General features: G+C 42.2%; 1 protein-coding gene across 1 annotated transcript in view; it reads right to left on the reverse strand.

Annotated features, from left to right (window-relative positions):
* Positions 1-24,214, reverse strand: part of BRWD3 (bromodomain and WD repeat domain containing 3) — an 80,620-nt gene that overhangs the window by 24,577 nt on the left and 31,829 nt on the right. The window contains exons 17-25 of the mRNA XM_035132474.2: positions 23,193-23,418; positions 17,000-17,167; positions 16,694-16,877; positions 14,449-14,542; positions 12,128-12,277; positions 10,937-11,013; positions 2,958-3,135; positions 2,742-2,858; positions 587-694 (exon numbers count right to left, since the gene is read on the reverse strand). Of these exons, the coding sequence (XP_034988365.1) occupies positions 587-694; positions 2,742-2,858; positions 2,958-3,135; positions 10,937-11,013; positions 12,128-12,277; positions 14,449-14,542; positions 16,694-16,877; positions 17,000-17,167; positions 23,193-23,418 (1,302 nt within the window). The remainder of the gene's footprint in view (positions 1-586; positions 695-2,741; positions 2,859-2,957; positions 3,136-10,936; positions 11,014-12,127; positions 12,278-14,448; positions 14,543-16,693; positions 16,878-16,999; positions 17,168-23,192; positions 23,419-24,214) is intronic.

Here is a 24,214-nt window from a genome sequence, read left to right on the forward strand (position 1 = left end):
TCGAGGTACCACTATATGTTTATAACCTATCGCCTCCACACATCCATACTCCCTGTTACTACTTTGCATGTGTGTTGGTGGGATGGAGGGGAGAAGCTCAAGAATATGACGGCGGGGAGAAATTCAAGTTCACAAATGCAGGTGTGCGGTTTCTGATAATGCCCTCTACACAATGTGAAGTTGAATGTGAACTCCAAGCCAAGCCCCAAACTCCTGGATATCTGCTCTCTGCTTGTGACACAGCGTAATCTACACCAGGTGATTTAATCAGATAGATGCTTCTGCACAGGATTATTTTGCATCAAGTCTCCTCAAGTCTCTGTTGTTGGCAGAGTCTGTGACTCAGACAGGTAGAGTATATGATGTGCACATGGGAGATCCCAGGTTCAATCTCTGGCATCTCCAGGTAAGGTTGATTCCTTCCCCAAACCTTGGAGAGCTACTGTTGATTTGTGTAAGGCAAATCAATGCTCTAATTTTAATTAGTCAATGCTCTAATTTGGTATTAGGCAGGTTCACTGGGGTTCACTGGGTTTATTCAACCCAGTGATAAAAGACAACAATATAACTCTGAAGCTCCCCTTACCCTGAGTTCCATTTTATTCCATGGTTGTTTCTGCATGTTTACACTGTAGATCTTTGCCTTTCGAACTGCACGCACATAAGCTTCATGCCCTTGCCTAAAATAGATTACCTGAAAGGAAGAAAATTAAATGACATTCTGATTCACATACACCAAGCCTCAGCTTTCAGAACTTATCCTTAATTTGGAAATAAATATCCCAAAGTAAATAAATAATGATCTGCTTGGTTGATCCCAAACATGCATCATTTGTACATGCCGGGAGACACAATGGAACAGAAGAGCCCTCAAAGATGCAGAAAGATCAATGTATTAAGGTTCAATGTACGTATTTCAAGAAACAGGACTTCTGACTCTTCGGGGATTGCAAAAACAATCTTCTGTGCTACCTGACAGAGCAGACTTTGCCAACCTGATGTGGAAATTCCAGTAATTTTAAACTTGTCTTATTAAAACAATGTGTATAAAACTGTATTAAAATGAATTTTTAAAGATTTTTTAAAATAATTATTCCCAAGAGGTCTGAAGCATTTCTTCTGGGGATTATAGGGGCAGAGGTTCCAAAGGAAATAGTTACCGTATGTTGTTTATGTATGCTCCTACCGCAGCCAAAATCTTGTATGTGCAGAAATGGAAAGAAGAAGTCCCAATGAAAGAAGACTGGGCTTTAAAGTAAGGGGCTATGTAGAGATGGTGAAGTTGACAGCAAATATAAGAGATCAAAAAGATGAGAACTTTTGTCAAACTGTGGAGGTTCTTTTCAGGCTATCTGAGAATAAACCATAGCCAACTGAAATCACAAGCAGGATTTGAATAATAGGCAAGGGAAGGAGAATAAATAAATGACTGCAATATAAGTTATAATACAATAGAAAATAAATAGCAGCAGCTAAAGGCATACAGCAGGTACTGTACTGTATGGACAGACTGATGGGAAGTCAAAATGTAAGAAATTATTATATTGAAAGTGAATTTGTCAGCAGGGAAACTAATATAATTATTTTAAAAGATATATAATAAAATGAAATAAATTGCATAAAACAATAGCCAAGTACTTGCTGTTATCTTATATAGGCCTGAGCGTAACAGAAAAGTTAAAAAGTGAAGTGGCAAGGAGATGAGACAAGACAAGGTGGCTGGCTGAATCTAAGCAGAGAAGTATGAGGAAGACACCTTCCGTCAGCCCCAGTGCTTTGTCCTTGTTGGGAGCTGATCGATTGGTCTGACGAGGTTCATGAAGCTCCTTTTGCACGTCAACTTACTACAGCTGAAATAAAGAAGTTCATTGCCGAACTCATGCAAGTTCCACTGTGGCCCTGTCATGCTCAGTCTATGGAGAGGTGTGTGCAACAAGTCACAGAGGCAGCAGGCAGGGTTTATATACATGAGAGATGTGAGGGCTACATCAGAGGCCAAGTAGCAAGTTGGCAGCTCATGTCCAAGAACAAAGCAAAGCAAGACCTCATGAAACTTGTTTAAGTTTCTTATAAACTGATGTCATTCTTTTCTAACATTGCTTTATGTTGTACGCTTAGTAGGATATGCTTTATGCAGAAAAACTAAAAAATTTATAGCATTATCTGACATTTTCAGAAGGCAGAATTAAAATTAAGTTTTTTTTTCTAAAAGCAGTTTCTGTGCTACTGAATCAAATGGAGATTCGCCCAGCTAAATGTTGTCCAATCACAAAAAAAATATTAGCAGATTTTAATTCCTCACACCCCAAATTATATACAGTGGTACCTTGGTTTTTGAACATAATCCGTTCCGGAAGTGCATACTAGTTCTGAAATGTTTGAAAACTGAAAACGGAAAGCTGAAAGCCGAAGCCACAAACCCAGCCAGATGGGCAGGGTATAAATAATAATTTATTATTATTATTATTATTATCATTATCATCGTCATCAAAGTGGAAGCCTCAATATGGAAAACTCAAAACAGAAACTGCGTTTCCTGTTCAACTTCCGAGGCACGCTGGAAAACCAAGGCATTTACTTCTGGGTTTTCGGCATTCGAGTTCCGAAACGTTCGACTACGGAGGCGTTCGAAAACCGAGGTACCACTGTATTTAAGACACCTCACTGAAGATATTTTCAAAAATTAGGTTTCAACCCCTAAAATGACATGCCCTACTCCAGTTAAATGAACAAATAGCTACCTCATCCCCCATTTGTGGAACGAAGGGGGAACGCCGCGGTATGGTATCCAGTATCCAATGTGGAGCAAACCATTCTTCAGTGGGTTCACCATCCATCGAAAGCCGCCCACTAGGTTTCTTAAAACAAAAACATTACAGAGTTTAAACACAAGTAACTGATTTACCTTTCCCAAAAGGGGAGGGGGAGTGAAATTTTATTTAGTAAAGCCTATAGACCTTTTTCCTTGTCTGTTTGGGTTTTTTGCGTTTTTCTTCCTGTCCCTTCATATTTTTCATATTTTCATCTTCAGAACTGCTACACATTTTGCGAGTTGCCTGTCTCGTTTGTCTTTTCGGAGGCTGAAGGTTTATTCCGGCATCTGCAGTCCAGTCAGAATATTCACTGGATGAATCACTGAAAGATTCACACAACAAAATTCTTAGAAAACCCATTTTGTTCCTGGTGGGACATATTTTTAGGGCCACAAAGGGAAGATCAGAGCTTGTTGGTTGGGGGTGGGGAGGTGGAATTACTGATTACAGTGGTACCTCAGTTTACAAACTCAATTGGTTCCGGAAGTCTGTACTTAACCTGAAGTGAACTTGCCCATTGAAAGTAATGGAAAGTGGATTAATCCATTCCAGACAGTCCATGGAGTACTTAAACTGAAGCGTACTTAACCTGAAGTGAACTTTCCCATTGAGAGTAATGGAAAGTGGATTAATCTATTCCAGACGGGTCCACGGAGTACTCAACCTGAAGCATACTTAACCCGAGGTATGAGTGTAATTGGTTCTGGAAGTCCGTACTTAACCTGAAGCGTACTTAACCTGAAGTGAACTTTCCCATTGAAAGTAATGGAAAGTGGATTAATCCATTCCAAACAGGTCCGCGGAGTACTTAAACTGAAAATACTCAAACCGAAGCGTACTTAAACAGAGGTATGACTGTATACTGGATGAAAAACAAAAGGAAATAAAAACCCAACAACAGCCAAGTTAGGGTTTAGAATATATATAAACTAATACTATATTTCACAAATACCTTTCAAATTAATATATACCTATTTTTATAACCACCAAAATATAAAAGGAAGAAACTGATGTAGCTCTAGAGCACGGGTGTCAAACACAAGGCCCGGGGGCCAAATCCGGCCCGCCAGACCTCGTCATGTGGCCCGCCGAGCGCCCCAGCCAGCGGGACCCAGCAGCGGGACCTTGCTGCTGAAGTGCCGCGCCGACAAAGCGCCGACAAAGAGCTGGGGTCGGGGGGGGGTAGAAAGGCGGCCGGAGCAGCGCCGCACGGAGAGTCCCGAGCCTCTGGGACGCAGCAGTGCTCTGTAGCACTTTGAATCCTCCTCCTGCCACGGCTCGGCGCCTGGAAACGGCTGCTGCTGCTGCTGCTGCTGAAGCACAAACAAAGCACCCAGCAGCGCCGCGTGGAGGAGGAGGAGGATTCAAAGTGCTACAGAGCACTGCTGCGTCCCAGAGGCTCGGGACTCTCCGCACGGTGCTGCCGGGCACCGACCCAGCAAGCCTCCTCCTCTTGCCTCACCTCCTCCTCCTCCTGCCGCGGCTCAGCCTCACGAACGTGCAACTCTGAGGCTTTACGCACTTCTCCTAAAACGGACACCCACTGCCTCACGCTGCACAGGAAATGCTTTTTGCCCCTGGGTCCCTTCACGCACTTTTCTGGCGCTGAATCAAGGCGGCGACCCCCCCCTTCCCTTTCTTTCTTCCTCTCTCTCGTTCTTATTCTTTCTTTCCCTCTCCTTCCTTCCTTCTTTATCTCTGTCTTCTCTCCCTCTTTCTTTTTCTTTCCTTCTTTATTCCTTCTTTCCTACTCTTCTTTCTCTCACATCTTTCCTTCCTCTCTCCCTCCTGCTCCCTCTTTTCTTTCTTTCTTTCTTCCTTACTTCCTTCCGTCCTTCCCAACTTTCTTCCTCTCCCTCATTCTTATTCTTTCTTTCCCTCTACTTCCTTCCTTCTTTCTCCCTTTCCGTCTTCTCTCCCTCTTTCTTTTTCTTTCCTTCTTTATTCTCTTCCTTATTTCCTACTCTTCTTTCTCTCCCCTCTTTCCTTCCTCCCTTCCTCCCGCCCCTCCCCTCCCTCTCCCTCTCCTCAGAAACATAGGATGCTGCTTTATACTTCTGGCCCTTAAACCCTGGAACCAGGAGAGCAGCTCCAGTGAGTCAACCTCAGCCAGTCCCTTTGGTGAAGGGTGGTGGCTCACTGGCAGAACATCTGTCCTGCATGCAGAAGGACCCCAGCATCTCCAGGTACTAGTAGCTCTGCAAAGGTCCTGCATGAAACCCTAGCGAGCCTCCACCACCCAGTGCAGTTACCAAAAATCATTTTTCAATAAATTGTACAATAATTGTACATTTGAATATCTACTTGCCATTATTCTGACTATGTTTCTGCTTTCAGAGCTAGTTATTACTTACATTATTACAAAAAACAGTAATAATTGATTGCAGTGACAATAATTTATGATAATAAAGAGTGGACACATAGTCCTACAGATACAACCGGCCCTTTGAGGGTGACCAAACTGCTGATGCGGCCTCCGATGAATTTGAGTTTGACACCCCTGCTCTAGAGTATATGAAATCATTTGTAAATGGTGAACTCCATACGAAAGCAAACATAAAATCCTTCATTCATGACTAATATCAAAAGTGGTTTTATCAGGAACTAAGTATCATGAATACATTTGCACATGTCTGCCTGGCAGATCTACTGATATTAAAGGCCTATTCAATTTCTCAATGAGAGAAAAAGTAGTGTTTAATGAGTGCTGCCACTCTTCCTTCTTCCCAAACCATGGAAGACCCTCAACTCTATCTGTGCCACGTAGCATTGAGAAGAGAAATGGGGAGGACAGCAAATCCACCTCCAAATCTCTACCTAGCAGCGCTACTGTCCATGAGGCCTTTGAGCTTCATCAAGATAGAAAGGGTAGATAAACACCATCTGTTGGTTATTGCCACCTCCTTTTTGTTTTTTGCTCTGTTGTTATGGTGACCAAGGGACAGAAGTTTTTTGCTGTAGGTGTTTGTGGGCAACAATTTATATCAGTCAAGGTGACAGCATGCATAGTATGGAGAGTGGGGTTCAAAGGTGATAAGCTATTCAAAAGCCACAGAGTGAGTGCCAGTTGGCACATACTGTAGTAGGGTCCTCTTTGTGTTAGCGGCAGAGAGGAAGTAAATGGGCTGCCATAAATGAAAACTGTAGATTAAAAAACATAAGGGAAAACAAAGTTAAATAGATTCCCCTCCTTTAAACTATTTTAAAAGTTGTTGTTGTTGTTGTTGTTGTTGTTGTTCAGATCAACAAGGTAGACAAACCAGAGAAGAGAGAAGTTAGGGAAACCACTTTGCAGAGTGAACAAAAGGTAATATAGTTCTGTCTAGAACAGAGGACTCAGCCAACCCAACCTGGGAAGATCTGGGGAGCAGGATGGATCCTCCCCCCAGGAAGAGGAGGCAGAAGACTTGAAGGTCCTTGCCTATCCAGTCGAGTAGGAGGAGTCATCTTATTAACTGAATGTGCTTCAGTCCATTCTGGAAAACAACATTATCAAATGCTGCTGAGAGTGCAAAGAGAACGAGCAGGATTGCACTCCCCACATCTCTCTCCATATAAATGTTATCAAAAAGGATGGCCGAGTCCATACCATGACCATGTCTGAATGCATCCAAGTAATCAGCTTCCTTCAAGCATGCCTAAAGCTGGACTGCAACCACCTTCTGAAGCACCTTGCCAAGTAAGGGGATATTTGTCACTGGGTGATAATTGTTTAACATTTCTAGGTCCAGGGAGGTCTCCCCCACTTTACTTTTTACTGTATTTTCATACTACAACCAAAACAACAACAATAATATTGACAAGGCACAATGTTTACAGATAATGTTTACAGCTATGTTGAGTATATAATGGAGAGGTTTGTCAGTTTGGAAATGAAGATAAGATTTACCATTACAGCATAAAAGGGAGGAGATTACAACAGTGCCGTTGATTAATAGTAAGTACATTTATTCTGAGACAGTGTGGTGAATGTTATTTAGTTGTTTTATTTGTTAAATTATGTTATTTATAGTATAGAATGTTATTTATTTGTTAAATTTATTAAATGTAAGTATTCCACAATGTTACATGACCCGATGGGGGTTATATAACGAGTGTTCATTGGTGTGAATATATGCTATAAATGGCCACCAAACTATTTCAAATCCCCCCCCCCACTTTGAAAGGACCCTAATCACCCAGTTGTGGTATACTAGATATTCTGAAAGTGCTACATCCCATATTCTATCAAGCCACCCTTCATGGCGAATCCTCCTGATTTCCAGTGCCTCTCTATTTCTAAGTTGGCCACTGCCAGTCATAGAGCTACTAATATTGGATGTAATAAATGAGGACCTTTTGAAAGTGGAATCATTAAAAAGGGCTAAAGCAGGGTCAGGCGTTTTCTGTTGTTTCATAATATTCATAATAAATAGATATTTTATTGAATACAGTGATCCAAAAACAACACAAAACATCCACAAAACAACACTCTCACCACAACCCATCCAACATTCTGGAGAGATACTTGGACTGATTCTATTCAACTTAACTGGGATCCAATGCCATCTATGTATTGTTCTGAAGGTGGATTCTTGAATTATGCAGACATGGTTTTAAAAGGTGATCTAACCCATTTAGCATTCTATGCTTCATCCTGTAACTCCAGTCCCATGTCAGCCCCCGACACTCCCTTCAAACATAACATGTTACCAGTGCATTCCAAAATAAGTGCCTTATAAATACAAGATGTCACCACTTCTGAATTAGTGACTCCCTGTAAACCATGTTATTTTCAGAGCATGTTAGTGAATACCTAATTCAGACCCAAATTGCTGCTGAGCAAAAGATATGGCCCTTCATCATAAGATACCAAAGCTGTTCACAGAATAAAATATTTGAAACCTACTAGGACAGATATCATCCAAAAGTTGATACAGCTCCTCTTTTCTTAGTACAGTAGTTTATTATTTTTATAGGTACAGTATTGCATATTCTATACTCTTGCTCCCCCTACTGGCAAATTGATGGTATTTTTCTACATGTTTTAAAGTTTTCATGCCCCAATACCCATGTATAGGTGTTAAAGGAGAACTGTGAAATGCCAATGATTCAGTCCAGCTTCCCCTGGACCTGCATGGTTGCTTTAAGAAAGGCATTAGTTAGACCTGTAATCGTCATCTTATTAAGGTTTTGAAAAGGCAGTATTCTTAATCCAGAAGGGTCTGTGCAAAATTCTGCATCAACTCATGGAATAAACCGGTCTCTGAATGTGGACATTTTAAATGGCAGGCTTGATAATATGAGACAAGATGGAAAAAGCCCAACCCGCTACCCTACTTGTTAATCTCTATAATGTTTTACTAATTCTATTGCACTTACCTCCATGAATGTGTTTTTCTAAAAGGTTTTACCCTTTCTTGAACCAAGGCAATGAGATTTCGACTGGGAGCACTTGAAACAGGAAAAGGAACTTGAGCAGAACTAGCATTTTATTTGCTGCACCTCATCCAAACAGTGACACTGGTACATGTTTCCAAGACTACATTTATCTAACTACCTCTGCTGCTGCCCTATCCAAGTAGGAGCTTGCATAGGATAGCAGCAGGGAGGTTTTCTTAAGGAAGGGATGCACCACTGCCTCCTTCAAGGCAGGTGGCACCTCCCTACTCTCCAATGAAGCATTAATCACTACAGGGATCCACCCAGTCAATCTCCTATGGCTAGTTTTAAGAAGCCAATATGAGAAAGTGTAAAGGAGGCAAGTGGATGGTGGCAGCTCTTTAAGCAGTTTGTCCATATCCTCAGGATGCAGTAATCTAAACCAATCCAGTATAGATGGAACAGATGTTGCTCTATAAACTTCCATTGGACTTGGCATCCAAGTCTGTCTGAACCTGAGCAATTTTGTCTCCAAAGTATCTTTGCAAAGTTGTTACAGCACACCTCTGAAGGTGTCAGAGCATCCTTTATTGGCCAGATCATAAAATCCCATTCACTATTCCGAAAAGTTCTGCCAGACAGCGAATTGAAGGCGCAATGGTGGCAAAGGAGTAAGCTTTGTTTGCTCCCACCACTGCTACTTGGTAGGCATAATGGTGCTTCCTCACTCATGTTTAGTCAGGTTCGCACCAACTCATACATCAACTGTACTCTAGCCTCTACCCCTCCTGTTTCACCCCACACAAATCACTGGAATACCACGGTGATCTATGTGCTTGACAGCGAAGACCCTCAGGAGCAATTGTATCAATTGCTCTACGCATCTTACTGTTCCACAGTGAAACAAGAGCCTCAACAGGAGTGCCAGCCATATTTGCCAGAAAATCCTCCAAAAGCATTCAGGAATGCATCAGATTCCATCAGTATCCAAAGGCAGATCAACTCAATGAGTCCTTCAACCTTTGCAGAGTGGGAAAGCTACATTCAGCCCAAACCTTACCAGGAAATGATCCAGCCATGGCAAAAGACTCTTAGTGAGCCTGCCAATCAACAGAGACCCTCCCTGCTGCTACATGTAGGCAGGATATAATTTTCCATGCGTGTATATTAAAACTGTAACTGCTATGCTATCATTTATGCTATGATTGTTTAGGCATGTTACAGCAAACCAGCTTGTCTAATAAGGTAAAGGTAAAGGACCCCTGACAGTTAAGTCCAGTCACGAACAACTCTGGGGTTGCGACACTCATCTCACTTTACAAGCTAAAGGAGCTGGCATTTGTCTGCTCCACAGACAAATTTTTCCAGGTCATGTGGTCAGCATGACTAAGCCACCTCTGGTGCAACGGAACACTGAAACCAGAGCAGCGCACGGAAACACCATTTCCCGCTGGAGCGGTACCTATTTATCTACTTGTACTTTTGGGAGTACTTTCGAATTGCTAGGTTGGCAGGAGCTGCGACCGAGCAACGGGAGCTCACCCCGTCATGAGGATTCAAACCACCAACCTTCTGATCGGCAAGCCCAAGAGGCTCAGTGGTTTGGACCACGGTGCCACCCATGTCCCTTGTCTAATACAATGGTTTAATTGTGGACATGCCTCTCCACTGCTACATGGGCATAGGGCTAGGAGATATATTGATAATATTGTCCAATACCGGTTTCTAGACCGCAATACAATGACCCTTTAAAAATAATTGACGTGGCAATACATGGCAAATCACAGTTTGTGTGTGTGTGTGTGTGTGTGTGTCTGACTGAACTGACCACACGTCCTATCTTTACACTCCCCACCCACCCAATCTACATGCTCTTTTGCCCAGCCGCATGCCCAATCTTCACCCCCCACCTGCAGCAATCTCCAAAGACTGAGCCTTCGCCCGATCTTCACCCACCCTGCATAGTTCCATGTTTCAGACACTGTGATATATCACTAAATCACAATGTTTAGCTGGTGATATATCATGATGTTGAAAACCAGATATCACCCGGCCCTACATAAGTACCTGAGTAACTTCTCCCCCCTGGTTCAAACAAGCATACTGTGCCGTGTCCTATTTGAACCTGGGCTGCGCTTTACAAGTTGTAAGCCAGAAATAAGCCAAGGTTTATTATTGGTTTATTTCTGGCTTACTGCTTAGTTTGCATGAAACACACAAACTATGCTTTACATTCATACAATGTGACAGAGCATACTTGACTCATTTGAGCCAAGGTGGTGGTGGTGGTGGGGAGAATTGGGAGAAACTATTGTAATTAAAAACATGGTTTAAAATGTGCAATTGAGGCTTTACTCTAGAGACATGTCACTCTAGATACATGTGTGTTTAATTCTTGGGGCCATCAAATATGTTATATAAATTTATAAGTTATTTACTTTTTTCCTTTACATTTTTTACAGCTTGGCTGTTGATCTGCTGTGATTATCTGGTTCAGACTCTGCAGAGGATGAGACTAACAACAAGGGGAAGCAGGTAAACTAAAAGGAAGAAGTTAGCACTCACAAGTTTATTTGCTTTCAGTTTAGCAGAGAAAAATCTGTACTAATTTCTGTTACTTATACAAAATTCTGGTTGTTGAGCAGCAAAATGTTCCTATGTAGCCCTGTGCATATTGTGCCATCCTCGCATTAGGTGGCCTTGTATCAAGCACCACATTCATTGTGAAATATTCCCCTTTAAAACAGAGTAAGAGAAATTACCTAGAGCTGCTTTCACTTTGCCATGCAGCGACATTGTCGTCCACAGACACATCACTTGTGCCACCTGTGTCATCTTCCTAAGAGGGGAAGAAAAGAGAAAGCTTTGTCCATTTGCTCTATCAATTTGCTACAGTCAACAATTTGCTAGCAGAAAGACAAGTTCCCTCTCACATTGCACACCTTCTCCTGTAAAGTGTAAGTCTAACAGACACGGTCAATAACTAAACGGGGAAGGGCTGCAGCTCAGTGGTAAAGCATCTGTTTTTCATGCAGAAGGCCTCAACATCTTCAGGTAGGGCTGAGAGAGACTCCTGACTGAAATCCTGGAGAGCTGCTGTTGCCAGTCAGTGTAAGCAACACTGAGCTAGATGGACCGATGGCTACTTCTCTAACTGACTCAAAGGAGTGCAAAGAAAGCACCTGTGTCCGTCTTTTGTCACAAACTGTAAAATTCAAAGCTGACCGTTAAGCAAAGTTTTAGTTACTGCTTTTGACATACAGTGGGTGAGCAGAAAACTGCAAGGGAAAACATCTTCCTTCAACATCAAAGTGCAGAACTAGCAGAGTGCCAGACTCATAACAGCAGTCCTGCTAAGGGCAAACAGCCAGCATTTCTCCCTCCAGAATGTTTGCAGACCTGCAGATTGGACTCAAATAGCAATAAGGGGAGATAGCTGAATTAATAATTATACTTAGCATCTGTAAGCATTTTATAGCTGTGTTATAAGGATTACAGTTAGATAATGCAAGAGAAGAGCTGGAATTCTTAAAGCAACCCTATGAGGTCATACGATCACCCATATTCTCAGACAAGCATGCTTTGCATAAAGTCACCCAGTAAGTTCATGATAAAGGCAAGATTTGAATTGGGTGTTCCTGTTTCATAGCATCTTGGCCACTATGCTACACAAATTCCCTACCATAACGATTTGAGGGTGATCTATATAGCTGGTAGGGGTTTTCGTACTGACAAAACCAACCTGTTCACAGATCAGTGCCAGCTCCTAATTGTCCAACTGAATTTGTCTTGAACTCATTTCCAATCTTACTTCTGCTAATTGTGACAAAACTCTAACACCAGCATTTTGATCGTATTTGGTAATGGTTTCTGTTCTAAAGTTTAAAGTCCACTTTTCATTTTTAATGCTTTCCCCCACTAACACGATTTAATATAATAACCAGACACCTGACCTCAGAAGAGCTTTCAGAGTCTTCCTGAGTATGTGAGCTTCTTCTTACACCTTGTGAATGATGATCAAAGGTGGAGCGTGTTTGGTAAGCATGCTGACGCTTGCGCTGGTTTCTTCGCAAAGATCGCCCGCTGCCGGGTTGATAATCACACTTTCACAATACCAGGGAAAAACAGAAGACAGAAATTGAGATTATAGAGGAAAGTTTGCAGCATCAAACACCAAGATCAACCAAATCTATGCAATAATGTAGGGCTGGCTCATGCCTGTAATGCTGAACTACGGTTAAGCATTAAGTCCAAAACAGGTGAGCATTTTTATTCAAAACCTTGCTTGCAGTATTTGAAACATCTATTTTAGCCAGTAAAATGGATTGTTTCATTATTCCAGGCTTAAATGTTCATTGTGTAGATGAAGCTCTTTTCCTCACTGTACCCAAACCCAAACCACTAAGTGTTATGGGTGCATACTGCAGTATAAGCTATAATAAACCCACAACCAATGCAAATTAAACAACTGAGCTGAAAGCAGAAGTAGGGAACCTGTGCCCCCCCCCCAAAAAAATCTCAGACTCCAACTCCCATCAGAGGCCAGGGGTAATGGGATATTTATTCATTGGCAGGGAGGCTGTGAGTAGCACAGTGAACAGGACACCAGCAGAATCCTTAACCTGCCTCATGTGTTCAACACAAGTTACAAACACTTTAGATCTGTACAGAGGTGGGGGTGGGGTGGGGAGCAAGAAACTTTGGGGAAGAGACTGAATTCTTATAGACCAGGCATGTCCAACAGGTAGATCGTGATCTACGGATAGATCACTGGTAGATCACTGCCCCCCCCAAAGAAGCTCCCCTAAAAAAAGCTCAACAACTTTGACCTGAACCCAAAAGAAGGGGGGTGGATTACTGGCAGTTTTTAATTCTGTGAGTAGATCGCAGTCTCTTGGGAGTTGGCCACCCCTGTTATAGACTATACAGTGGCACCTTGATAGTCTAACAGCTTGGCTCCCGAACAAATCGGCTCCTGAACGCCGCAAACCTGGAAGTGAGTGTTCCGGTTTGTGAACGTTTTTTGGAACGTTTTTTGGAAAATGAATGTCCAACGCGGCTTCCGATTGAATGCAGGAAACTCCTTGCCGTGCCTTGGTTTTCGAACCGTTTCGGGAGTCAAACGGACTCCCGGAACAGATTAAATTCGAGAACCAAGGTACCACTGTACGGGGGAGGGGGGTGGAATCTGTTCTGATGCTGCCCTGAACACTTAGACAGGCAAAGATTTCTTTGGGGGGGGGGTGAGCACAAGTCTTCCCCTGGTGGCCCAAACTGTGGATGAGTGAGATTATATTTAAAACTGGTCTGATGTTTCTTCAGGCTTGAGGGCTGGGCTGACAGGACACTGATTCCCCAGTTGGAGGAGGAGTCAGCATGCAGCAGTCAACAACTAAGCATTCAACACCCTCTGTATCTGCCCTGTCTCATGCCCTACCTCCCACTACCTGCAACCACTATAATTGAGCCTCCTTGCTCTCCCAACCTAATCCCTTACTCTTAAAAAGGTAAAGGACCCCTGACAGTTAAGTCCAGTCACGAACGACTCTGGGGTTGCGACGCTCATCTCGCTTTACTGGCCAAGGGAGCAGACGTTTGTCCACAGACAATTTTTCTGGGTCATGTGGCCAGCATGACTAAACCACTTCTGGCAAAACCAGAGCGCACGGAAACACCGTTTACTTTCCTGCCAGAGTGGTACCTATTTATCTAATTGCACTTTGACATGCTTTCAAACTGCTAGGTTGGCAGGAGCTGGGACTGAGCAACGGGAGCTCACCCCGTCGCAGGGATTCAAACTGCCAACCTTCTGATCGGCAAGCCCTAGGCTCAGTGGTTTAGACCACAGCGCCACCTGCGTCCCCAATCTCTTACTCTCAATTTATTAATGTATATGAATATACATGGAGTTTATCCATTTATCTGTGTAGTCTGAGGACCTGAACCCACTTGCATCATTCTTCCTAAGAGATGAGGAGGCCCAACTGAGATACCCTCCTGTTCCCTGGCTCTCTCCTCAGAAGTCAAGTTCAAAGCTACACTGAGCTTATTCATCATTAAGCACCACCAGCCTCGTTCCCCTGCAATTTATGTGGAACTTTGCTCTTTTGCACAAGGTTGGATACTCCCTAAAAATCCTGGATGCCTGTGGTATTTCAGCCCTTCCTCCCAATAGCACTGCCCACCAAAGCATTAAGATCCTATATCTCTGCTTGGCTAGCTAGCTCTTAGCATGGAATACACAGGGTTTCTGAAAACAAGCAAAATTTCTCACCCTTTGTAACGTATGGGAAGGCTTTCTCTTCTTTTCAAGCGTATACAGATGAATTTCTAATTCGCCTTTTGCAGCTCGGCATTCCTCTTGAACTCTTAAGAAGATGGTAAGTTTGGGTTAATCTTTGAACCTTTAAACATGTTCTTAGATTTTCATCACCCTGGCTTCCAAGCTTTGGGGGGGGGGGCGGGTTCAGAATTTTTTCCCATCTATTGAAGCTAGTGTACTTCAATCTAGAATTCTATATGCACTCCTGCTATGTGTTCATTTCAACAGAGGGATTAGATCTGTATGTGCAAAAGGAAGACGCAACAGCCACCACTTAATTGAATGGGGAAACTGTTCTGGATGAGAAAATTTGATGCGCCAGCTAGAGCTTGCTCAGCCAGGATAGTTGGTGGAAAGTGTGGTCTTTATTTTGCACTTAAAGAACAGACAACGTCATTGCAGGGTGGCTAAAAATGTAATCCTGTGCAATTTCCTATGGCAGGCCACACTGAACACAGCAGAATTTATTCCTGAGTACAAATGTATAACATTCCATGCGCAAAACTACCATTTCTCAAAACTGCAAATATAATGGGATAAGAGAAAAATATTATGCTTTTAGGGACTTTTTAAGCAAATCAAAGGGTCTTTGATTAGAGCAGTGGTGGGAAACCTTTCCCAAATGGTGAGCTGGATCCTGAGCTCCCCCACCCCAGAAGGCCACTTTGACAGGTGATGAGGACTGCCCACCTATCAATCACCTGCCATCAGCATGACACCAAGCAGTCATTTTTTTTCCTTTGTAGCACAAACTGAGCTCAAGTTGTGCTTCAAGGAAAAACCCAATCCGAAGTCACCACTGATCAGCTGATAAGGCACTGTTCAAGCCTGGCTTTTGGCTGATTCCAACCAGCTTGCTGTTACTGCCAAGCAGCTGATCTGCAGCAACAGCAAGTCTCCCTTGCGAAAGAACAAGCAGTAGTGCACTTTAAGGCTCCAAACTGTTCACTGGCAGCTGCATCACAAGTGATGTCAGGTGTGGGGCAAGTGGGTGTGGTCGTGGAAAATGGCTTTGTGGAGCAAATTGAGACTTGTACTAGGTCTAATCAGGCCTGTGGGCTAGAGGTTCTTCATCTCCAGATTAGAGGGATCCTTACAGCAGTGTCTCTGGGAAGGGGTAATTTATCAAACCATGCCCCCTGCAATTCTACAAGGACACTGGAACAAAGGTGTATAGAGTGCTGTGTTTCCGCAACTGGTATATTCATGTTCCAAGTCCAGCAAAAGCAAGGGAACACTGGAGAAAGCAACACAGCTATGTAAACACTATACCTGGGGCCGTGTTGCTTAACCCACCAAACCACATCTCTCTCCTGCCTACGTCTGTCAATTTCAAGTATGAACTGGTGAAGAAACAGCCTTGATCTATGAAGTCGCTGTTGCAACATACTCCCTCAGTGAAGATGGAATAATTAAAGCTTGGTCACTCCCTTTCTAAAATAACCAAGAATTCAGATATTCTCTGTATGTGGTAGTGTATAATATAAACCTGCAGCAAGCCCTCTCGATACTGGGGAGTGCAGCGAAAACCTATTCCCCAAGCTAGGCAGAAATCAAAGCTGAGGCACGAAGGAGACGAAAACTGTGTTTCTATTAACATACATTCAAAAAGGATAAAGCTTGAAGGTTTCACTATTAAAGGCACAGTACTTATTTTCTCTCTGAAATGCTGTTTTAGGTTTAAACTTCACTTATAATTCTCTACAACAGAACTGTTTCTATTTAAATTATCTCCTCCTACAATTACTATTTGCTTTCCCTCTTCCTAAAGTATCTCTATCCTCTTTCTCAGTCTATTTCCTCCACCAGAGGAAATTAAACAGGCTTATCCTGCCAGACAGACCCCTAAGCAAACCTAGCTACTTTTGTAGCCAGGCCCTATCTGCCATGTAAACATTCAAATTATTTCTTCTCACACACTCCTGGTTGGCTGTTTCTCTTCCATGCCATGATTGGCTAAGGGTTTCCAAGATGATGACCCACTGGTATGTCCGTCATAGTTATAACTGAACCTCCTACTTTGGCTTGGGTTTAGAAAAGCTAAAGAAGAGAGTTGGTCATGACAGCAAAAAAGCAAGCAAATATACATACTCTGCTGATCTGTAACCTGGGTGAGTTCCTTAAAATGATTCCAGGAAGATCACAGCACAGACATGCATAAAGACAAAAACTGAAATAATTTTAAACATTGTTTTACCTGCTAACCCCAGGATGCAGCTCGTTCACCACCACTCTCCTACTCCATGCCATGAGATCCCTCTCCGTGGCCATCTGACTTCTAGGAGCATTGTGGTGCATCTGCCGAACACCTTCAATCTGACCACTCCGTCTGAGCCCAACATTTGGGGGGGAAGCTATATCCAAACTTGGACTTCTCAAAGCTACCAAAACAAACCACAAGGCTAATCAACTTCCCCCACCGTGTTTGTTGTATCAAAAGAAGACCAATGAACACTGAATCCTTCTACACTTGTCTAGAAGAATAACAGGAGATGACTCTTACTATTAGCAGGCTGCAATCTGTTTTGCAGAAGATTTGGAGTAGCTTCACTTCCATTAAGTCTTCTCTGATCTTGCTCTCGTTGTAGCTCCCTGATAATTCCATCAAGGATGCTCTCTTCTTGGTCATTAGTTTGCTGCCCAATCACCTGCTCCACAACTTCACCATCACCTTTGCAAGAAAAAGATCATCAAGTGAGCATTCCGAGATGTACAACAATACTTTATTAGAATGAATGCCAAAAGGTGTGCCATGGGAGACCCCGAAGCAGAAGGTTGCCATGTGCCCATCAAGAACCTTGTGCTAAGCAGTGAGCCCTCATGTTAGTACTGAACTGAACTCTTTTCCTTGACATACAGGTGAAAGAAGAGCCCCGTGCAACCAGAAGACTGCATTCTCCATTTTAAGTAAGAATTAAATGTAGGAACCGCTTGTTCATAACAAAAAAGTGATTGCCTGGCTAGGTGTTTATGTATGCACAATATTCATCTTGCCTGCAGGTTTAGGATCCTATCCAACGCAGAGCCTGGAGAGATCTCTTTGGAGGTCAAGGCTTGTGGTCCTGCAGATAAACCTTACTCCATCTGGACTGGAAGAATCTCACAGTAGTCTGAAAACAACCTGAAGAACCCTATCTCAGGGACAACTCACCTGTCCCCCCCCCACAATCCATCAAACCCTTCTTTCAGTTCCTGATTCCCACCCACCCCCAGGTCTCAAGAGCAAATGCAGCAACAGACCTGACAGGAAGTCCAAGGGACCAGAGGAGCACCTACTTGGCTCACAGTTCTATTGCTGCAAGTCTACATGGAAGGGTCTACTGGGGGGAGGGGGAGGCGATCCTGCTGCAAACAATGACCTAGCAGAGCAACGAACAGTGACTATAAGTCTTCTCTGAACCTGTACTGGGTTAACATATCATCATTGTCATCATCACCATTCCATTCCATAGTTAGAAACCATGACTCCAGCTCCAGCCTGGATCAGCACCAACTGGAAGCAGATCACACCTACAGATTCAATCTTTTACACCTTTGACCAGATCTCATTTGTGTTGTGTATTTGTTGATTTTTCCAAGTCTCTCTTGTATTGTGTAATTTTCTGGCCTCACTCTGCTAGATGATTAAACCTATCTATAAAGGTTAAAACGTAACGCACCTGATGAAATGGTATCTGGCCCACAGATACGCTACAATGTCTGTAGGTCTTTAAGGTGCCACTAGACACTGTTTTTCATTTTTCTTTATTTTATTCTAAAACAGACTAACACAGCTCCCACTCTGGAATTTGTTCCTAAAGGTATTATTGTCACACTTGTCCTAGGACAGTGCTACTCCAAGTGATAGTCTCTGGACTACTGCCAGTCCATGGGCCATCAGCTGCCAGTCCATGATGAGTTTCCTGCCCTCCTTACTGAATGTGTGGGTCTCCTGCAACAAGCAGCAGATCCTGCTGCCACTGCCACCTCTCTTTCTCCTTTTCACTGCTTCCCACCAACTTGAGCAGAGGTGAGTCTTTCATGGAGCACTAGGCCTTGCAGTCTTCCAGGCCTGACTGCCTGACTGGGCAGGTACAATGACAGTGACAGCTATTCTCTGACCAGTCAAGAGAGGGGTGAACGAGAAAGAGGAGAAGACCACCATCAGATCACCCTATAAGAGTTGTGGGGAGAGGAAGAAAAATATTATTTTGACTTCTTGGGGGGGGGGGGAGATTGGACTGCAGTCCCATGTGAGTTCACTTAAGCCCTGTATAACGAAGCTCCTACAGGCTGTTCTAATCTGAATCACAGGAACAGGAGTGTAGCCAGTGGTGGACCTACATTTTTGAGGCCTTGAAGCTTGAAATGTTGAGGGGGCCCTTCGCAACCAGCAACAAACCACTTCCTCACTAGGGTATTTCCACAACTGATCGGTTAAAAAAAATTAACTACTACATCTCAGATTTTGATTTAAATTGCTGTACTGAATTATCTCACATATAAAAAGTCACTGGTGTGAAAAAAAAATTCCTTTGCCTTTTAGTTTCCAAGCTACCTTAACACTCCACCTTTATAACATCTGAGCTACTGACTCAAACTTCAGGATTATTGAAATATATATAACAAAGAATTAATCAACTTGAGTTGTGTGACTCAAATTGGGTCTATTTTAAGCAATATGGGCTAAAGTCAGTACTAGGGCCCCTCCAAGATTAGGGGCCCTGAAGCTTAAGCTTCATTAGTTTCATAGGAGCGGATGCCCCCGAGTGTAGATGTAAACGGATCAGGATCCTGCCTCATGAGAGCCTTTTCTTTGGGAAATACTCAGCTGAATCCTGAACATCTCTGCACATTCATTCACAGAAGCTCCACTGCATTGGCTTGCTCCCAAATACAAGGAGTGTGCATGAGACCTTTCTTCCCCACTACTACCGGTAATCTTTGCAAGCATATCTATCAGATAAACAAGATCAGAATATTTTTCAAAATTACTTTTTTAAAAACATACATCTACACACACTTTCCCAGATTGATTGATTTATTATTCCTTTTCAATAGCTGGTAGTTAGATGTTGTGGGCCACCATGGATGGGGTAATGCAATGCAGATTTATCACAAATAATTCTAATTGTATCTGTATTATATCTGTTCTCTAAATCTACACTCTGGTGTTAACTTGCTTTCTATTGAAGTCCTTACGGAAAGTGACCACTCCCCCTTACTTCTGACTACATGCGACCCAGCAAATAAGATCTTGAAGCCTGGTAACTCAGATCAGGCCTCTGATAGTCCCCGCAATTTGTAGGGGTGATCGCCAAATTCCTGGACTCAAGACAAAATGTTACACTTAAGAACAACCCTTACTAACTCACATTCTATTAAGGTAGCAATAACAGCTTACTCCCAAGTAATAGACAACTGTGGTACAATAGCTAAGCCTGCATCTGTTACCCTCTCTAATCCCTCCCCTTGGTTTGACCAGGAATGCTATACAGAGAAAAGATTGCTCAGAATATCGTTCAGAGACCTTTGCAAAAAGGGTGACGATAAAACAAAAAAAAAACCCTATTTTACATGTAGGGAGTTATATGATGAACTTATTGCTAAGAAAAAGAAAGCATATCATCATAATAAATGGACACACTTAATAAATCAGTAAAAGTGAACGATCATAAAACCTTCTGGCAAATAACCTCTGGCTACCAGAGTACTAACTATCTTTTAATTGTACCTACCATTCCCTCCCAAACCTGGGTGGGCTACTATTTTAAAATGCTCAAAATCTCACCCTGCTTTCTTCCAAATGTTGATGAGCCTGTCCTCTCTACTATACCAAACTTGCCCCCAGTAAGCTCAGACAAAATTATGGAACTTATTGCAGAACTAAAACCTGGTAAGGCCCCTGGCTCTGATGGGATTTCTGCTGAGATTCTGGAAAAAAAAATGCAGCTGGGTGGGCATCACCACTTGCTAACCTTTTAACTCTTATATGGTTAACTTCTGTGGTTAACTTCTGTAATTATCCCAATTTATTTATTTATTTTAAAAAGGGTGATCCTGAGCAGCCGTGTAATTATCACCCTATTGGTCTCCTGTCCACTTTAAGTAAACTGTGTTCTAAACATTTACAGCGCTCTCTATTGGATTGGATTAAAAGGAATAGAATTATTGGTCTTTAACAGATCAGTTTTAAAAAACAGAAATCAACTAATGATCACTGTCTCTCACTTGCTTTCTAGCGGATAAGTATATGAAATCCGAAAGGATAAATTTATATGTATTCTTGCCCCACATCTATTTAATCTATTTTTGAATGATATGAAACAACATCTACTCGTTGTGAAGGACCACCCTCCTAGGTTAGGATCTAAGACAGTTCCTATACAGTGGTACTAAGAACTCCACAAACCCCAAAGTAGGTGTCCTGGGTTGCGAACATTGCAATCCGCTTTCGGGGCCACAGGAGGCCTATGTAGGGAATGCGCGCTTTGGGTTAAGAACGCTTCAGGTTAAGAACAGACTTCCGGAACGAATTAAGTTCGTAACCTGAGGTACCACTGTACATTTATATGCAATGACACTGTCCTCCTCTCCTGCAGGTGGCACTGTGGTCTAAACCACAGAACCTCTTGGGCTTGCCGATCAGGTCGGCAGTTCAAATCTTCAAGATGGAGTGAGCTCCTGTTGCTTTGTCCCAGCTCCTGCCAACCTAGCAGTTTGAAAGCATGCCAGTGTAAGTACATAAATTGGTACCACTGCGGCAGGAAGGTAAACAGCATTTCCGTGTGGTCTGGTTTCCATCACGGTGTTCCATTGCGCCAGAAGCGGTTTAGTCATGCTGGCCACACTACCCGGAAAGCTGTCTGTGAACAAACACCAGCTCCCTCGGCCTGAAAAAGATGAGCGCAGCACCCCACAGACACCTTTGATTGGACTTAACTGTCCAGGGGTCCTTTACTCTCTCTTTTTTTTTACTCCTCCTGCACCAGAGTTGGGCTCCAAAGTATCTAAAAGCATTCTTTCATTACTGTCAAGGAAATCACCTATCGATTACAGTAATTATTTTCAAAGAGTTGGCATCCATCTAAATTGTGTATTGGTGATCAAGAAATTGAACAAGTTAAAAGCTTTAAATACTTAGAGATTATCTTTTACAATCTAAAATAGGTGACCCTTTATGCTCTGGAGACCATTTGTGCTCTGCAGGACAAATGAAACAATTCTATTTTCCTGATGGTAAACAGAATGTGCCTGCAACGGTTAGGCATATAGAGAAAAAACTGTTTTGCAACTCCTTTATGGGATTCCCTTAAGGATAAATGACTTTAACAACAAAGTCGAGGGTGTAGAGGCATTCTTCCTCTGACAAATTCTAGGGGCTCCAAAATGTGCCTCCTATCTGGCTATGTGTTCAGAGTTAAGCCAGCATCTCCTAGAATCAAGGGGCTGGATTATGACTTTCAAATACTGGCTAAAAATTCATTTCAATACAGACCCGGAATGTTTACTAACTTCTTTATTGAGAGAAACACATAATTCTACATGGCTTTCTGATATTACTCTCAAACTCAGGCAAACAGGGATTGCAATAGATTCCGTTCTTTTATTGGGTGACTCACAAATCATCTCACTCATCAAGCAGAGGCTGCTAGACCATGTAATCCAAAAACTCTACCCCTCCCAGCCTTTTGTACGTTCACCTGCTTACTTAGAATTGCAGCCCCACCATGGAGTAATGCTTAATTACTTTTCTAATTTAGAAACTCCATCACATTGCAGAGCTTTTATGCTAGCTTGTCTAAATGCATTCCCCTCATCTGTATTGTTTGGAAGGTTTCAAAAAATAAAGGCTAGCTACAGCTACAACTTTATTTTGACATTTTTTATGTTGCTTAACATAGTTTCTAAATGGTGAACAATAAGGTCACAAAAAGAATGTATTAGAGACAAAATCTGCTAAAGTAAACCATAAAATCAGAAAAACCTTATTTAAATAATGTCTGATAAAATAAGGTTTTACTCCCCAAAACGTCTTCACTTAAAGTGAGCCCAAAATTGCATTCAGAAAGATTTACAGTGGCAAGCCTAACCATGTCTACACAGAAGTAAATCTTACTGAATTTAAAGGGGCTGGCTCGTGGGTAGGTGGGTTTAAGACTGCAGCTTTACTTCTGAGTAATAAAAAAAAACCCTTTGAAAATATTAAATTAGAGGAAGGACTGCTGGTCTGCATCATCAGGAGACCTATGTTATTACTAAGATTTTAATAGATTATTTCTAATGTATTATTTTCCCCCATGCAAGACAGAGAGGGACCCTCATTTCTTTACTTAACCCATATCATCAGCCTTACCCCAACCTGGTGCCATCAAGATGTTTTGGATTGCAATTTCCATCTGCTCCACCCAGCATATTTTGATAATCCAAACCACCTGAAGGCCAGCAGGATGATGAAGACTGCCATACCCAAACATAGAAACTTCATAATATGCATACTACATTTTAAGAAACACCTCTTTATTCATTTCAGACTCTGTAGTAGTAATAATAAAATAATAAATAAATAATAATAATAATAAATTATTTATACCCCGCCCAGGCTGGGTTTCCCCAGCCACTCTGGGCGGCTTCCAACAGAAAAATGAAATAAAATAATCTATTAAACATTAAAGGCCTCCCTAAACAGGACTGCCTGTTATATAAAGATCATGTACCGTTTGCCACATATCCCAGCTGAGGAATGAGTTGCTCATCGTTACAATTTTCCCGCCCTGGCACCAGTCGCTGGTATTTTGTGGGGTGAGGATTTCCATCCACATCAACCAAGAACGGGGGAGGCATGAGATGTGGGGCCTGTTGAGTTTGTTCATCTAGGACATAGTTATTCGCATCACGGATCAGAGGGCGGTAATCTGTGTGGAAGAACATCTGGTCTGGGATCTACATCAGAAACAAACTTAGAAATCAGTACAAATACACAAACATTTCTTAATTCTTCTCATACAATGCATACTCTGTTAACTGTCTTTCTGGCTAGAGATTATCTCTCAAATGGTAATTTTCACCTTGGTCCCATCAGAATATTCAGACTAGAGAAACAAACCTGCATGTGAACTATTTCTATGCACCACAAGAGTTTAGAATTAAGTGTCTTTTCTATGAGGTTTTCAATTTTTTTAAAGCAAGCACAGTTCTCACCCTTAGTACTACAAAGAAAAGCTTTAATGAAACATGAGGGTGGTATCCTTCAGAAACTACAGATATGAGATCCTAAGTGATCAACTCTTCAGGAGAAGGAGTTTAACAAACTTCTTTTTATAACCAATTCACTGCAAACTGTGTCATTTTCCAGTTTTCTTCCAAATTCAACACAAGGTTCTGGTTTTGACTCAGAGAACCTTTACAGAGTGCACATCTCCCTAACATACTTTCACATCCTTAAATATTATTAGGGCAGTCTTGCTCAAAAATTCTGCCATAATAGGGTAGGTTAAACCTCCTAGTGGGCAGAGCAGTTTCTTTAAATAGTGCCCATAACCTGTGAAATACACTGCCCCAGAGGAACACCCTTGGCTAAAACTTAATCATTTCTTAATCATTTTAAGTAATATTATTATTAATAATATTATTTATACCTCACCCATCTAGCTGGGTTTCCTCAGACACTCTGGGTGACTTCCAGCAAAATTTAAGAACATAATAAAATGTCAAACATTAAAAACTTCCCAATACAGGG

This window comes from Zootoca vivipara, chromosome Z, assembly GCF_963506605.1.
Source record: "Zootoca vivipara chromosome Z, rZooViv1.1, whole genome shotgun sequence".
NCBI lineage: Eukaryota > Metazoa > Chordata > Lepidosauria > Squamata > Lacertidae > Zootoca > Zootoca vivipara.